Raw genomic sequence first — 18,415 nt, 5'->3', positions numbered from 1 at the left:
ATATTTTGAATATAAATCCATAAAAAAAAAACACAGGAAATGTTTGTAAAAGAGATATGTATTAATAAAGGCTTTGAAAAGAAGGTGATTTGCTATGAAAACTTCAGAGCAAAAGTATGATGTTGCGTTGCCGTTGCAAAAGCTTTGTAGCTCGCCATAGCTTAATATGCAGCACCTGGGAAATATATGTAACCAGTTCTACAATATGTAGACCCTAAAGATTAATCTTCTTAATGCTGATTAAAGATGGGTTGCATTGTCCTGCGGATAAACTGTACTTACTGCAATACTTGTAGGGGGGTTATTTATCAAAGTCCAAATTCATCTCAATATTTTCTGCTACAAACTCTGATCAAATCCGCTCGGGGTTTTTACGCTTATTTATTATAAAAATTTTCTTGAAAATTAGCTTTGCAGAAAAAAATCCGATTTTTTCATCTGATTTTCACGATTTTCTTTCTGAATTTTCACCCGAAAACTTCAGGGTATTGCACGAAACCTATCGCACATGGAAAAATCATTGGGACTTCTCCCATTGACTTACAGGTATATGCAACCTCGACAGGTCTGAGATGCCGGATTTTCAGGTTTGGACTTTTCCATCCTCGGGGTTTTAACAAATTCCGAATTTTTTTTTTAAAAAAAAGTCCGATTTTATTTTAAAAAATCATGAATTCTTTGTGATTTTTGCATTCAGAATTTAGTAAATAACCCCCTACGTGTATGTAGTTTGTCCAAATGAAATCAATTGTAGCCAGCTATAATTAGCTTAGTAATTTGACCGTACTGCTATTGCTTGATCATGTCACAGCAACTTACTGTGTACCTTTGAAGATTAGAGTCCATGTGTGAAGATCACTAGCTGCCCCATCACTGCTGGTTTCTCTTGCAGATGCAAAGATATTTGCCTGTCACTTGTAAATCCCATCATCTTGTTTTAGGGTAGGATGACGGTATATTTTCCAACTTCCCACAATTTGCTGGCACTGTCCTGTTCAGTTGTTTCTTTCATAGAAATGTTTAGAAATGACCTAGTATTAGCACCTGTGCAATTATAAGGCCAGGATGTCTCTCTTGGGTTCTACTCATATCCTAAATCCCTTATCATGAATTATTCTTAGGTTTGAATTCCAAGCCCAATCAAAATACAGTGGGGATCGTTTATCAACACTGGGCATATTGACCGATGGCAACCAATTAGATTGTTGTGTTCACTGTTCTACTTGCAGCTGGCTTTAAAAAGCTAATCACTGATTGGTTGCTATAGGTAACTGCCCAAGGGCAAATCTGCCCAGTGTTGATAAATGAGCCCCACTACGTTCACAACAATATTTGCATTATATGTAGCTATTTGGCTGGTGATGCCTTATAGATAGTGATGAGCACATTTTTTTGCAGAGTTTCACCGCAAAACTGATGCCCATAGACTCCAATGGGTGAAAAAAATTGTTGCCCATCGACTTCAATGCATGTACCAAGATTTAATTAATCTAACTACTAAGAGAATACCTCCAGAAAACATTGCTGTTACATTGCAGCTGCTGTATGCAGTCCGGCTGTAGGTCCTTTTTCTTGATCGCAATGTGTAAAAATGTCACTATTATTTCAAAGCTAGGGTACCAAAGAGCTCTCCCCTATATTGTTTATAACCTAAACTGATGTGGAGTTACAGGATAACAGGCAATTTCCTTGCGGGGCGGAATGATACTGTTGCGAACTCTGCAACTTTATCAGTTCTTACACCACATGACAATCGTTTTGCACTAACATTAATATTATGCATTTAAACACCTTTGCTAATGGTCTTCACTGACTCTCTTCGTGGTTACAAATCACTTCTATCTGTTTTGGCACTTGCAGGAATCGCCCCATTCGTGAAAATGATGCTTTGGTTTCTTTTCTTGTTTTGTTTATTCGTCACACACAACAGAATGAAGTAACCTGACGTAGAAGTTATACTATTCTAGCTCTATTCTACTGTGCACGGTAAACCGTTCTACAATACTGTTGGGAGCCACAAATAAAGATTGTTATATCCTAGCAGAGGAGGGATGAACAATGTGTTTGGAGTGTACCATTTTGCAGATGTCATATAATATTTACAAGGAGGGACATGTTTATAATGCAAGAGTGCACACAAAAAGCATTTAAACAATAGCAACTTGAGCAAATACTTTTTTGACATAATCATCAATATATTGAAAGCAAAATAGCTATGCACTGCGCTGAGAACTCTTGGGCGCCTAATGTATTACAGAAAGGAAGGACACAATGGTACAATCTGACAGCAAGGACAACTTGGACCACATTATTCTCTTTGTATCGTGTTCAGTTTTTTTAGTGGCCTTGTTAGAAAAACATTTTCAATAGCAAAATTCTACCCTAGAGAATAAATCAAGCATTTTCCTACAGGTCTGGAGTTGTGAATGCTGAACTCCAAAGTCAACATTTAGAGGCTCCCAATGTCTATAGCAGTGATCCCTAACCAGTAGCTTGTGAGTAACATGTTGCTCTCCAACGCCTTGGATGTTGCTCTCAACGGCCTCAAAGCAGGTGCTTATTTTTGAATTCCTGGCTTGGAGGCAAGTTTTGGTTGCATAAAACCAGATGTACTGCCAAACAGAGCCTACGGTAGGCTGCCAGTCCACATAGGGACTACCAATAGCTAATCACATCACCCAGGAAAATGTTACGTTTTTGTGTTGCTCCCCAACTTTTTTTACATCTGAATGTTGTTCACGGGTGAAAAAGGTTGGGGACCCCTGGTCTATAGGAATAAAACAGTCTAATATAGTTCAAGTTTTTGCAAATCGGCTTCTTATTCCATTTTTTAAAAAGATTTGCAAGCCCCCCAGTGCTGCTCAGGGTAACATAGTGAACTTAATATAAAAGCAAAGTGCAAGGGTGTTTATTACCCACAAATGTATGAATTAATACAGAAAAGGGGCCTTTCAACCAGAGCTGACCTTATTAGCAACCAGTTTCTCTTTCTCTCTCCAGCACTTAAAGTAAGTCCTACTTTTGGGGATTGCCAGTTGCTATTGAATGTTCACTCTTTTCATACGTAATGTTCTGTGTTATTGACAGCTTGGATCTAAAAAAAAAAGAACAAAACGGATCTGTTTTTCAACTCTAGAATGTATTAATTATTCATTCCCTCAACTGCTACCAACAGGATGTATGTTTTTAAATTTTTTTTGCCAGACTATATTGCTGTAGTGCTTGTATGTGCTTTAGAGATGTGCATAATGCTACTCATTTTAGTATGTTACTTCTATATTGTTGTTTATTTTTTGATCTTTTAATAAAGTATATTAAATTCTTGGTTGTGTGTTTACCTGATTTTAGAATCCTACTGTACTTTACTGCAATCTGATGCCAAATATAGTTTGTTGAAGAAATGGCGGAACCAATATTAATTTGCTTATGTCAAATACATGGTGTTCATAAAGGACAAGAAATCCTTAGGGCAGGGGCACATGGGCAGATTCGGGGGAGATTTAGTCGCCTGTCGATTAATCGCCTCTTCTTCAGGGTGACTATCTCCCCGAGCTGCCTTCCCCCCGCTAAAATGAAAAATCGCCTGTGCCAATGCACTTGCGGCGCTTCGATTTCCGAAGTTGCTCGAAGTTTCCTCGTGAGGCAATTTCGGTGACTTCGGAAATCAAAGCGCCCGCGACTGCCATTAAATAAATCTGATCCACCGGACTGAGTGACCATGATTACTGAAACAAATTATTAAATAAACGCTTGAAGAAAAAAAGAAAAAAACCCCATTAAAAGTGCGCCCCTCAATGAGAGTGCCCTAGACAGCCGCCTACTCTGCCTACCCCTAGTTCCAGCCCTGATCCCTGCAGTGAGCACCAACCATTTGGTTTTTTGGTGTGCTATTAATGTGGACATGGCCTTGTGGTAACATTGGTGTGGTTTAAAGTGGGTGTGGTCTAAAAACAGGAAGTGGCTAACACTGGCTTCCATTATCGGCCCTCCACCATGTAGATTAGAAAAATTCCGGCCCTCTGTACCATATAAATTGGACAGCACTGAAATAAATGAATGCTACACAGAAGTTACACAGAATGAGCTTCCCCTGATGAGACCTGGGATGGATGGAAAAGGCTCTGCATGGATATGTGCAACCAAATACCAATGCTACTCACACAAACTGACCCTTGTGCTCTGAATGGAAGGCAATAAAGTAAGTAGCTGACTTTATAGCTATATTAGAAATACTAAAAAATGTTATAACTCTTTTTGTTACTAATTGCACATTATAGGGCATATTTATCAAAGGTCGAGGTGGATTTTCGAATGAAAAAAATTTGAATTTCAAGCTACTTTTTTGTGTACTTCGACTAGAGAATAGTCCAAATTCGATTCAAATTTGAAGAAAATTTGAATATCAAAGTTTATCATGTACTGTCTCTTTAAAAATTGGACTTAAGACCATTTGCCATCTAAAACCTGCTGAATTGCTGTTTTAGGCTTTGGGGGACCTCCTAGAACTGTCTAAATCTAAGGTTTTTTTGGGAAAAACTTCAATTCAAATACGATTGAATGCGATTTTCCTTCGATTCGTACGATTCAAATTTAGCCGAATGCGGAGCTATTCTACCAAAAAAAATTCGACTTCATTTCGGTTGGTCTTTTTGAATTCGAATTTCGAAGTTTTTTCAATTCGAAATTCGACCCTTGATAAATATGCCCTGGTGTTTTTTTTTCCTTTAATAAATTCTGGCTATTCAAGTTTTCCGAATACATATAATTGTGGCAAAGAAATATTGAAAGAGCAAAAGGAAACATTTCACTATAAACATATATATGAGGGCTCATTTGCATCCACAAGGGCAGTGGGCAACTTGTTTTTCCCTGCAGAGACTTGTGTGTAAAACCAATTTCATTGCACTTCCATAGAGTTGCACTTACTACTGCTCAGTTCTTCCTGCCGTCAGTTATTAAATGGGCAGTGCTGCACCTATTGACACAGGGGAAACCTGTAGATACCACCATCTCCCAAAAAAGTTATTTCAAAGGGTCCCCGAAGTGAAGACCCACCCTCCCCTGGTGTAGAAGCACTTTTGAGTAGGTGTAAAGAGTAGTTAACCCTATCCCACAGTTTTACCACTGCTAAATGAAAAAAAAAAACTGGTTTCACGTATGAGTAACTAAGGAAAGTGGAGCACAAAAGGGTATTACAAAAAAAGTAAAAAAATTACTGTGCTATATTTATCTTTTTTTGTTGCTGTCTTTTCTTGAGCTTCTTAAGAAACACTGTGTCATAGTACAGGTATAGCACCTGTTATCCAGAATGCTCCGGACATGGGTTTTCCGGATGAAGGATCTTTCTGTTATTTGGATCTTCATACCTTTAAGCTCCCCATAGACACGACGATTCCTATTGCCGAACAACCGATTTTAGGGAAGTCCGACCAATCCTTCGAAATTATCATGCGGTTAGTGGGATTCGATCGTACATCTTATGATTTTTCGGCCGACATCTGTCAGGAAATTGATTGGCCAGGTCAAAAAATCTTTGTCGGTCCCGGTGCATTCTATCTATTTTTGCAGGGCCAAGTTTTCCTGGTAAATTGGTCTTTTTAGTTGATGGTAAATTCGTACAATCGTACGTTCGTTCCGAGAAAATCTCAACGTCTATGGCCAGCTTAAGTCTACTCGAAAATCATGTAAACATTAAGGGCCAAATTTATCGAATTGAAAAAACTTCTAAAAGACCAACTGAAATTAAGTCGAAGTTTTTTTTGGTTGAATAGGTCAGTTTTTATTCGCATAGGTCAGTTTTCGGCCGAATTTGAATTGTACGTATCGAAGGAATAGCGCATTCGATTCGACGTTTTTCCCAAACAAAAAAAAAAAAAGAGTCCACCAATTGACACCAAATGGGTTCTAGGAGGTCCCCCATAGGCTAAAACAGCAATTCGGCAGGTTTTAGATGGCGAATGGTCAAAGTCGAATTTTTAAAGAACCAGTAAATAAATGTTGATACTCATGTTTTTTATGTTTTTTCAAATTCAAATCGAATTTGGACTATTTCCTAGTAGAACTACACAAAGAATAGCTCGAAATTCAAATTTTATTTTCAGTCGAAAATTCACTTCGACCTTTGATAAATCTGCCCATAAATAAACCCAATAGGCTGGTTTTGAATCCAATAAGGATTAATTATATCTTAGTTGGGATCAAGTACAATGTACTGTTCTATTATTACAGAGAAACAGGAGTTTTTAAAAAAAAAAAAAAAAAAAAAACGTGGTAAATTGTAAATTGAAAAAGTGGTTCAAGCATTTGCACCAACATTACTAAAAAAGAAATCCATATGACTTTTAGGTACCCGCCCTATTCAAATTAACCTTAGTGCAAGAGTGCTAGCAACGGTTCACTAGGCAGAAATGAACACCAGCGAAAATTTATAATGAAATGCTCGCCCAGCCGAAGTAACACTAAAGAAAATTTGCCAGCATTCAGCTGCTGAGACGCAACTTCGCATTTTAGTTAATAAGCGTAGTGGTAACGAATTTGTGCCTAGTGAAGTGGCGCGGAGAGTGGCAAAACTTAAGTGAATTTGCCCCTTTGTCTCCAGCAGACTGCATTACCCAATAAGAAATCACCTTCAGTTTGCTGCACCCCCCTTTGAAACAAAGAGTTGTACCAGCTTTTTATAGAGAATAATAATAATAAGTGGCTATAATTCCATACCTCAAAGTTAAAAAAATCAAGCACCTTGTCACTTCTAAAAGTCTATCTTTCATTAGCTTTACAAACATTGGAATCTTTAGGTTGGAACATACTAAAGCTATACTATCAATTGTATATTGCCCTTGCATAAAAACGACATACATAGCGAGAGGCTGTTCGGATTGGACCCTATCCGGGACACTTATGGCTGAAAAAATGACTGCCCCCCTTGGGGAGTCTGGGGGTGTCTCCTTCCCGTGTGGGAATTGCAAAACATTGTTATCTATGTGACTTGTGAATATGTACTCTCTATTCCACAATGTTGTACATGATGACTCTGAACATACCTCCCAACATTTTGGAAATAAAAAGAGGGGCAAAAAAGTGTGAATTAGTTTGGCCACACCCCCAAATTACCATGTTCATTTTACAAAATTTGGCAGGTAATGAAAAGTTTGAACATGTTGTTTTCAATTACAGTTTTGCTAATGAAGGTGAATTGCCCTTTAAGCTGTGAGTCTAAAGCTGGCCATAGACGCAAAGATCTCATCGTACGAATCGAGGTACGAAAACTAAATTCTTTCAGTATTTGCCCGAAAAACCACAAATCTTCGGATTGTTAGACGAAACCCAGCGCAGATCACGATATCTTCGGGACTTCTCTCATTGTCTTAAACGCAACCTCAGTAGGTCTGAGACGCCGGATTTTCGGATTCTGACTTTTTCCATACCCGGGGTATAATAAATTCCAAAAAAAATTTGTTTTTTTTTCTCCCACTAAATCTATAGTGGGTTATATAGTAAAAAAAAAAATAAAACATTTTTTTCTGTTTTGGACATTCAGACATTCAGACTAAATCAAATAAAAATGACGCCTGTCCTGACCAGTTTTTTAGGGAATCTGAAGTGTTCACCCTGCTGGGGTGTCGCGGCAAAAGCAGACCATTCAGGAATTATTTCAGAATTCGTTTGAGGAGTGCAGGGCCCATAAAGTTTTTGCTGCGAGGCCCTTAGATAACAATTGAAGAAATCTTTTTTTTTTTGGAGAAATCTTGTTCCCCTCATTGGCTTGAGGATAGGGTTGCCTAATAACGGCCAGGTGGTTTAGGGGAAAAAAGATAAATATATAAAAAGGCCGGTATTTTTTCCAGAAAGGGTGGCAACCCTAAGGAAGATTTGTTAACCCCAAGCTCAATGCATTCCTTCATTTCACTTCCCTAGTCCGAGCAACTCTTTCCTTTTTTTGGACAAGCTGTGGCGAAAGACTCTGTAATGGCAGATACCACTGGCAACCAGGAAATACATTTGTTTTTTTAGTTCCCTGGCAAAAGTCGTAGAGGTCTGAGCAAATTATAATAGACTGTTAAATAATATTGGAAGCTGAGGTAGCAGAGGGCACGACAGCCAAACAGACAATGCGAAACAAAAGTCCTCTAACAAAAGTAGGAGGTGCGAGCAGCGCAAAGGATTGGGAGCTGGATTGCAACTGCTTCCGGTAAGGCCCTGGGTAACTCAGTCTCTGTTTGTCACGCCCAGAAGACGGCTACGTCACGCGTCATTACGCTTACGTGTATCGTGACGCCACACTCTCGCGTGACGAGACTTGTGGCGTCGGGATTTCCTGTAAGACAGGCAGGCGCTAAGGGGGCTGCAATCAACAGCTTCGCGGGGCGTGTAAGTAGCCACCCGGGATGTGTTAGTCAAATCGGGAGTGTCCTGAAAAGCGGCCATTGTCCTTAGCGGCATTTCGAGTTTGTGCATTTATTAATGTAAAGGGGCCTCTGTGCTGTTACTATGCCCTTCAACTTGCTGCATATACTCGAGTAGTCATTGACTTGTATTGACTGGGTCAGGAGCCTCAAATATACCAACATATTTGCTTCTCCTGCTCATTCCTCAACAAGGCTCCGAATAATGAGATTTTTGGCAGAGGAAACTGATCAAATCAGCCAAAATTGACCCATTCAGCATTGGTGACCTAAAGGGGCTCTAAAGAGTCTGTCTGGCTGAATGAGTAGTCTGTGAAGGTCCTGCTTGACATCAGTAAATATAACTTGTGCCTGTGAATTTAAAGACAAAAACAATAAACATGGGTGGGGGTTCATTTCCTTCTTAGAGTAATAGAGTGAAATAGCAGCGCACAGTCTGTTTACTTTGATACTTGTATTACTTATTGGAATAGATAACCTGTTTCCTTGCGTTTATCCTATTAGTTGTGACGTCACAATTCAGGAGAAGGAACTCGCCTTGCTGCTCGCACTGGAAATTGAACTGCTTCCTGGTATTGGACCAAAAGGAACGGCCCTTTGTACTCTGGATCATCAAGAAGGATCATTCCAACAGTATCCCTAGATAAGAACACTTTCTAGAAACGTATATGAACAGCTTCAGTTCTAAGGCAGCACGCTAACACCATCTTCCACCTTCCTGACGTGGTGCATGTGCTGTGGGACCCCACTTGTCCGAGCCCATGAGGGAGTACAAGGTGGTGGTGTTAGGCAGCGGCGGGGTCGGGAAGTCAGCCCTGACAGTCCAGTTTGTTACGGGCACCTTTATTGAAAAGTATGATCCTACAATTGAGGATTTTTATCGCAAAGAAATTGAGGTGGACTCTTCACCCTCCGTGCTGGAGATCTTGGACACAGCAGGCACAGAACAGTTTGCATCCATGAGGGATCTATACATTAAGAATGGCCAGGGCTTTATCTTGGTGTACAGCTTGGTAAATCAACAGTCATTCCAGGTGAGATAACCAGTTCTTTCACATACAGTGCCGAGTATAAATGACAGTGTCACATGACCGCTAATCTATAAATTGCTTAAAGGGGAACTCCGGCTTCCAAACCAAAATTTGATAAAAAGGCCCACGTAACACAGAAACCCCTAATATATCCATCATAATTACCTGTTTCTTCAAAAAGTATGAATTAACACAATTTTCTATGCTGAAATCCAGCTGTTTAACAGTTCTTCTCTTTCTGCATCATTTGAAATCCTGGCAGGGAAGGAGGGACTAAACACTGATGTTACACATTGTAACAACTTCTCCACAGCTTACAGACAGCATGCAGGAAATACATAACCCACAATGCATTGCCCTGTGATGTTCTGTTCGTTATTGAAATCATGTGTGAATCAGGGAATTGTGGGGTTTGAAGGACATATGGCTGTTGATGCAAAGTCCAAAAGGAAAACCCACCAGCACACCCTGGCCTCTCAAAGGATATTGGTCCGGTGCTCAGTAAAGAAGGGCACCCTCATACCCAATAGACTTAGGTAAGGAAGAAAATTACCGACACTCAAGACTCGATGCAAACGGGCCAGGCCCTGCGTGTTTATTATAAAGTAACTTTGTAATAAACACGCAGAGCCTGGCCCGCTTGCATCGAGTCCTGAGTGTTGATACAAAGTAACAGTAGTCAGCCAGCTCAGCAAAGTAGTCAGAAAGATCAGCAGAAGAGCAGTGGGCTATGCTAAGGGAATGGTCCGAAACCATTGAAAATCATGAAAAGTCATAGAAAAGTCCATTAGAGTGAAATTCCGCCACTCTCCATTCATTTCTATGGGATTTTGAAAGACTTATTAATCAAAGGGTGAATTTTAACTTTCACCCATTGATAAATACTCTTTTAAAAATCCCATAGAAATGAATGGAGAGTGGCGGAATTTCACTCTAGCGGACTGTGAGATCTCTAACTTCACTCTTTCATAAATATGCCCCTTTGTGCAGCAGTCGACCTGAACATGACTACTACCTTTAATAGAAGGGAACTGGATATTTTAATTTCCAGCTTTTTCAATGTAGTAGGGCAATTACCAACTATTCCACTTATCTAGGGACCAACTGATATAAAAATGATCTAATTTAAAAGGTCAATGGAACCCTTGGCTGTGCAGGAGGCCTTTATTAACATGTATTTATAAATCACCAACATAATGTGCAGCACTGTACCATAGAAGAGAGTATACATCAAACATTCAGATTACTAATCGATATAGAATGTAAAGATGGCCCTGTGCATTAGACCTTGTGATTGAAAAAGATGTATAAAATAAAATCCCATATATTATATGCAGTTAGATATACAATCACTCCATGGACCTGGTGGATTTGTTTCTCCAATCACACTGCTGCACGAGGAAAGTGTCCCATAAATCTTTGAGAAGGGATTGGGGGGGTTGGGGAATATCATTACAGGTATGGGGTCACAATAAATGATAGTGTTTTAAAGTGGAACTGTATAATAAAAGTATTTTTCAAATTAAACATGAAATCCAAATTCTTTTATTAAAGCATTCATAAACTCATTTAAAAATCTCAGCTTTCAATCAAATATTGTCTGCCCCTCCTCTTTCCTAGATGTCACTGCTCTCCCCACATTCCCCCCTCCCTCTGCCATTTAATTGTGTAGCCAGTACATGGGGATGGACATCAGGTCCCCCATTCTGGTGCACAAACAAGATTCTGAGATGACACAAGGCTTGTCTTGATAACAGTATCCACAAAATGGCTACTGCCTTCTTGCTATAATTATGAAACCCCAGACCGAAGGAAACAAGATTAAATTATTTATATAGCTTAATTAGAGTTTTTTGTTTTTTTTTGCTTGACTAATGTGATAAAATAGGATTTGGAATATTTCTTTTTGGGACACAGGTCCCCTTTAAAGTAATGAAAATATCATGTAGTGTTGCCCTGCACTGGTAAAACTGATCTGTTTGCTTCAGTAAACACTACTATAGTTCATATAAACAAGCTGCTGTGTAGCAATGGTGGAAATTGAAAAAAGGCTATATGGCACAGGTTAAATAGTGGATAACAGATAACACCATTATGTTCTACAGAGCTTATCTGCTGTGTAACCTGAGCCTTTTCTCCTTTGAATGGCTGCCCCCATTGCTACACAGCAGCTTATTTATATAAACAATAGTAGTGTTTCTAAAGCAAACACAGCAGTTTTACTAGTGCAGGGCAACACTGTATTATATTTGTATTACCTTAAAACACCTTTTTTGATGTTACTGTTCCTTTAATGGTACATGGGATATTTTATAGAACATTTTAATATCTCTATGGAGGTGCCAAATAGACTAAAATCATACATTATAGCAGTTGAGAGAAAGCAATATTACAGATGTTTCTTGGCAGTGAGAAAATTCAGTTAGAATTTGTTGATACCCACACGGGATGGTCTGTGTTTTATTAAATTAGGAAGACTCTATATCTTGCAGTCTCATTTAAGAATTAGAAAAATTTTTTTTGCCGGTTAGCTTTTTGTTCTGTCAATGATTTTTTATTTTATTTTTTTCACTTATGACCTCTTCCTTTTATCTAGGACATAAAGCCAATGCGGGACCAAATCGTTAGAGTCAAGAGATATGAAAAGGTCCCTCTCATCCTAGTTGGAAACAAAGTGGACCTGGAGTCAGAGAGAGAAGTTATGGCAGCAGAGGGACGGTCCCTTGCTCAAGAGTGGGGTTGTCCGTTCATTGAGACCTCTGCTAAAAGCAAGACAATGGTGGACGAACTGTTTGCTGAAATTGTGAGGCAAATGAACTATGCATCTTTGCCTGAGAAACAGGATCAGTGTTGTACAACTTGCACTGTTCAATGAGACATTAGGAGGGACCTCAATCATGGCCATAAAGAGCAGGTTGGTGGAAGAGGAGTATTTACTGGATTGCTTGTTTCAAAATGGTAGCAATTTGAGGGTGTATTAGATCTAAAGTAAGATCTCCTGGCAAAAACAGTTGTTTTGACCCTGATTGTGAAAAAAATATTTCAAAGTACTTAGTCGATTAAGTAAAACCATTCCCCCAAAATGAACACTTAAGCAACAGATAGTTTATATCATATTAAGTGGCATACAGTATTAAAGAATCTTACCAAATTGGTCTATATATTTTGGTAAATCTTGCCCTTTTACATCTCTTGCCTTGAACCCCCATTTAGTGATGGTCTGTGTGCTGCCTCAGAGATCACCTGACCAGAAATACTGCAGCTCTAACTGTAACAGGAAGAAGTGTTCAAGCAAAAGACACAACTCTGTCTGTTAATTGGCTCATGTGACCTAACAAGTATAGTTTGTTTGGTATGTTTGTGTGCACAGTGAATAGTACGATCCCGGGGAAAGGCCCTTATTTTTTAAAATGGCAAATTTCTATTTATGATTACCCAATGGCACATACTGCTAGAAAAGTATATTATTATGAAAATGGTTTATTTACATGAAGCAGGATTTTACATATGAGCTGGTTCATGCAATATCTTTTTATAGAGACCTACTTTGTTTGGGGGGGAGGGCCCCTAATCATTCCTAGTTTATTTTGAAGTTTTATAGGAGTATTGTAATAAAAGTTACAAAGTTTACGCAGGTCTAGTAACCCACATCAACTTACCAGCAGTGTTCATTTACACTCTCCTCTTGAACAGTAATTGTACTGTGTATGAGCGGCAAAGGCCCTAGAGTAATTTGTAGCCGTAGTAGAGAGCCTGTGGTGGTAAGCTGCCGGTTTCTTTTTGGAGAGGTTTGATTGGCAGCATTTATAAAAGCAGATGTATTATTATTAAAGGGATTCTGTCATGATTTTTATGATGTAGTTTTTATTTCTAAATTACACTGTAAATAATTCACTCTACAATATAAAATGTCATTAATGTACCAGCAAGTGTATTTTTTTAATTGTAATATTGGTGTGTAGGCGCCATCTCGGGTTATTTTCCTGGTCATGTGCTTTCAGAAAGAGCCAGCACTTTAGGATGGAACTGCTTTCTGGCAGGCTGTTGTTTCTCCTACTCAATGTAACTGAATATGGTATCTTGAGAGGAGATCACTGCATAAACCTGGCCATGTCTGAATTAGGGATACACTGAATCCAGGATTCGGTTCAGGATTCGGCCTTTTTCAGCAGGATTTGGCCAAATCCTTCTGCCCAGCCTGAACCAAATCCTAATTTGCATGCACAAATTAAGGTGGGGGGGGTAAATTGGGTGACTTTTTTGTCACAAAATAAGAAAGTAAAAAATGTTTTCCCCTTCCCACCCCTAATTTGCATATGCAAATTAGGATTTGGTTCGGTATAGCCAAATCTTTCGCAAAGGATTTTGGGGGTTCGGCCAAATCCAAAATAGGGGATTCAGTGTATACCTAGTCTGAATGCGTTTTACAGGTTCAGTGCCTATAAGGCACACACTAGGGATCCCCAACCTTTTGAACCCGTGAGCAACATTCAGAAGTAAAATGAGTTGGGGAGCAACACAAGCATGAAAAATGTTCTTGGGCTGCCAAATAAGGGCTGTGATTGGACATTTAGTAGCCCCTATGTGGATTGTCAACCTACATTGAGTCTCTGTTTGGCAGTACATCTGGTTTTTCTACAACCAAAACTTGCCTCCAAGCCTGGAATTAAAAAATAAGCTCCTGCTTTGAGGCCACTGGGAGCAACATCCAAGGGGTTGGTGAGCAACATGTTGCTCACGAGCTACTGGTTGGGGATCACTGCACTAGAGACTGGAAGTTATCCTATAACTATAACGTCTGGGCCTGGCCACTATGGAATACCAGAATCCAGGTTTTTGCTCATTTTCCCCATGATAGCATGCTGAAACCTGGCCTTCTAGTGAGCTTCTTATAGAGGAGTTGAAAGCTAGGAAATTGAGGCTGCTGTAATGGTAAAAACTGGGTTTTAGAAGAAAGGACAGCTATAGGATATCAGATCTTGGGGTGACATACCTTATGCATTTTATAAATACCGTATGTAAAACTGTGTCAGTATCTCTCATGTTTTATTTCCTAGCAAAACATGATTTATGTACTGTTTAGAGCTTGGCAAATTAATGTTTTTTTGTCATAATGGAATTCTGCCCACTTTTATCAATGTGTTAAACAGTACTAGGGAAATACACACTGATTCGATAAGACATTTTCAGTCCCATCCCCTTGTATGAGGATGTAGAATAGAATTCTGATAAATGTAATCATGGTTATAACAGTCACTATTTTATTGTTCCAGGGAAAACACCAGGGGTTATACGCCCTATGTGCCCTCAGTAGTGATATGTGGTCTGGCCCAAAACCCCTGGGACGTCCCCCAATTCCTCCAGTGCCCTTCTGCCATTTGCTTATTTATATTCTTGTACTTGCCCCGTCCCCTCTGGTGATGTCACAGATGGGCAGGTCAACTGCTGGATATTAATGAAATGGTTGCTCCCATGGCAAACTGGCAAGCTATCATGAGTTAAATAGGGTAAAAACGCACATGTTTAAAGGGGAACTATCACGTAAATGTCATAAACTTCATAATACTGAAATAAGAAACTTTCTAAATACAATGAATTAAATATTCTGCATTGTTTCTGAAATAATCAAGTTTATATTCACTATCCCTCTCTCAGCATCTGTTACTTTTCATGTTCCTTCCATTCTTTTTTTTTTTTTTTTTACTTTTCATGTTGTCTTCATTTAGGAGTTGGGTGTCAGATAAATGATCCAATATATCTTATAGGAGGCTCCTTTTGCCTAGAAGATGTATTAAAGGTCACTCTATTAAAATCACCAGATATCATGTCTCTCTACATGCAGAATTTCTGCAAAAGGCAGTTATTTTCTTAGATTTTGTTTGTACTGGAATCCGTTATTTTGGTGAGCTCTAATACATCTGCTAGGAAAAGGAGCCCCCCTATAAGACATATTGGATCTAACTGTCAATGACTATCTGACACCCAACTGCTGTATGAAGACAGAATGAAGAGAAACAGATGTTGAGAGAGGGATAGTGAACATAAACTTGATGATTTCAGAAAATATGTTCTAATAAAAGTTTTAATTTATTATTTCGAAAGTTTTTTATTTCAGTATGAGGAAGCTTAAATTAAATTTTAATTTTTGCAATAGTTCCCCTTTAAATAGCAGGGAAGCAAAGGTTATTTAACCGCGTTCAAGTGTCATTCTTGGCTTTCTACAGGACTTGCAGAATTCAAATTTTTTTTTTTTTTTTTTTTTGTAGGTGCTACATAACCAGCTACAAACTTTGAAAATATTTGTTTACATTTACTTTACTGAACGACGTTTATAAACGGCATTACTAAGTGTTGTTGTGATCCTCATTTTTTTTTATCTCCCATACAGATAACTCAGAGGAAATTTGCACAGCTACCGCTTCGGAGAACTTAACAGCCCAGGTTGCAGATCTGAGCCGTAATGAACCTGTCTGCAAAATAGCACATTGCCACAAGAGTCCATGGAACGCTAAGGGAGTGTGTCCTTAGCAACCACACCCCTGTAGCTGCTGTGCATTGCACATTTACCATGCGTTAGAGATTCCTCTCTTTCCCCGCAGCAACTTAAAAGCCTATGCCCTTTTTTTTTTTAAACTTTTAATTGATTTCTTTAATCCGTTTCTGAAACATGTATTTATTAAACACTTAAACTCAGTATTACTTAATGCCTTTTAAAAAGAAAGTTTTATCAGAGGGTAATTTGAGCCTTAAACACATGGTTATTCCTATGTATTTCCTCACATCTGAATCCCATCAGCTCTAAAGAGGCCGGCAGCATTTCATTCTGTAGTGCTCTGCCTTTTTCCTCTGTGGCTGAACGGGAGAATTTGCTGGTTTTCTCCTAAAAGTGGTCGGTAAATACTTTTGAGATTTTGTTTACGTTAAGTGTGTCAAGTGAAGCTGCTCAATATGAACTGGACCTCCTTGAAAACCTTGCCACTCTGTCCCATATTTACTGGGTTACAGAAAATCCTGATCCAAAAACAATTGCATAGAAGCGCAACTTAGCGCATATATCTACGGAACGCATTTTAGGACATCCTCCGGCGAAATACCTGCCCTCCAAGCGATGTCCTACGGCTTAGGAATGCCGCATTGGGTGCTTTTACCGTCACTCATCCTCCAAATCTGCAGTCATACCTCCGTCCTCTACCCTCCCTTGTCAGCCATACGCCCTCAGCCCTCCTTCTTCCCTCCGCCCTCAGTCCTCCGCCTTCTGCCCTCCCTGCTCAGCACTCAGCCTTCCGCTTTACCTCTTCATCCCTCCGCACTTTTCCCTCCGCTCTCCCCCCTCAAAACTCTCTTTTCATCCGTCAGTCTTCTCTATAAGCTCCTACAGGGGTGAGCGAGCATATTCAGTCCTGCGCTGCTTTATTCACATATTTTAACTTCTGCTTTTCTATTTGGCGCCATTTTTCACAGCCAATAGACATCTAAGGTTTTGTGAGTGGACCAAGCAGTGCAGGACTGAAAATGCTCGCTCACTACTTTAGGAGCTTAGAGAGAAGACTAATGGATGGAAAGAGAGTTCTGAGGGGGGAGAGCGGAGGGTAAAGAGGAAGGCTGAGGGTAGAGGGCTGAGCAGGGAAGGTGGAAGGAAGAGGACTGAGGGAGGAAGACTGAGGGCTGAGGGCGGAGTTCGTATGGCTGACGACTGAGAAGGGAGGGTAGAGGATGGAGGTAGGACTGCAGATTTGGAGGATGAGTGACGGTAAAAGCACTCGAGCGGCATTCCTAAGCCGTAGGACATTGCATGCAGGACAGGTATTTGGCTGGAGGATGTCCTAAAATGCGTTCCGTAAATATAGCCCCGTTTGGCTTGTGCCACTTCCCTTTAAGAGGAGGTGGCTTTCCAGTTGTTTCTGGAATGTAACTCTCATGATGGTTGTTGTACAGGAGTAGTTGGCACACCCCCTGTTTCTTTCCTTATGTGCCGAAGCACTGGTTTGGCCTACACAATAAATGACACATGAAAAATGGCTTAACTAAACCTTCTTGGTTAGCCATCTGATTGTCTTTGATTAAAGGCCATCTGTGATATGGTTTGGTGGGGTTATGCAGGCCTTGGCTGCGATAAGAACACAATTATATAATGTATTTCTATTTTAGAGAATATACCCTTTTCTGTCTTAAGCGTTTTTTTTCCAAAACTGTCTTCAACCTGCTTTACAATATTCATTCTTATTTTTTTTTTTTACTTGTGCATCTACAAAGTAATATAATTTGGCATTTGGCATTTTTATATTTCCCACCTGTGCACATATAAGTCACGTGCAAATAAAATGATTTTACTACCCCCCCCCCTCCTGAAATTTGCTTTGTATGCGTTCAATTGTGTAGGAGCACCTGCCTGTCCCTGCTCACAGGTCAAATTAGCCAGCCCGTGCTCTTAGCAAGCAGTGACTAGCCAAAATGTGCTTTAAACAGCGAATGCCTTCCGTGGTCTTTACCAGAACTGCAGTTTTTAAACATGACTTTTCTAGAATGTGTGATGTGCATTTAAAAAAAAAAAGGTTTGCTCTGTGGTTGCAGAGATCTGATGACTTCTTGTTAGTGATCTAATCTCCATTGCTGTGGTTGCCCACCCAGTTCAGGGATATGTGAGGTTTATAACACAAATATAAGATGCCCTCTCCAATTCTATATATATGTATATGAAATGAACTCTTCCAGGAAACAAAATGCACCAAAACTCACTTATTTTCAGTTCATGTAATCAATGATTTAATATCCATTTGTTGTCTGGGCCCAGATCAGATATTGACCAAAGTCTGTATTTCATTTTGGTGAAATGCGGTAAGTTTGATCTGGGTATTGTCATCTGCATCTTCTTCCAAACACTAGGTTGGTCACACACAGCTTAACATGTATTATATTATTTATTTCTTTTTAATCGGCCAGAGAGGTGTGTTTGGTAATTAGATATTCATATTGGACTGACAC

The 18,415-nt window shown here is 39.5% G+C and overlaps 1 protein-coding gene across 2 annotated transcripts; it reads left to right on the top strand.

The window, feature by feature from the left end:
- Positions 1 to 8,209: 8,209 nt before the first annotated feature.
- On the top strand, positions 8,210 to 17,955 carry rap2c.S (RAP2C, member of RAS oncogene family S homeolog). Of its 2 annotated transcripts, XM_018231862.2 has the most exons (4): positions 8,210 to 8,367; positions 8,907 to 9,436; positions 12,030 to 12,347; positions 15,822 to 17,955. In XM_018231862.2, exons 2-3 carry the CDS (start codon positions 9,164 to 9,166, stop codon positions 12,306 to 12,308), a joined length of 552 nt encoding a protein of 183 aa, XP_018087351.1. In that variant the 5' UTR covers positions 8,210 to 8,367; positions 8,907 to 9,163; the 3' UTR covers positions 12,309 to 12,347; positions 15,822 to 17,955. The 2 variants fall into 2 exon arrangements, with proteins under 2 accessions (XP_018087351.1, NP_001080480.1); NM_001087011.1 differs by lacking the exon at positions 15,822 to 17,955 and having other exon boundaries at positions 8,307 to 8,367; positions 12,030 to 13,280.
- Positions 17,956 to 18,415: the final 460 nt, after the last annotated feature.

The sequence above is a fragment of the Xenopus laevis genome, chromosome 8S (assembly GCF_017654675.1).
Source record: "Xenopus laevis strain J_2021 chromosome 8S, Xenopus_laevis_v10.1, whole genome shotgun sequence".
In the NCBI taxonomy this organism is placed as follows: domain Eukaryota; kingdom Metazoa; phylum Chordata; class Amphibia; order Anura; family Pipidae; genus Xenopus; species Xenopus laevis.
This window is presented reverse-complemented; position numbering and strand designations above follow the sequence as displayed.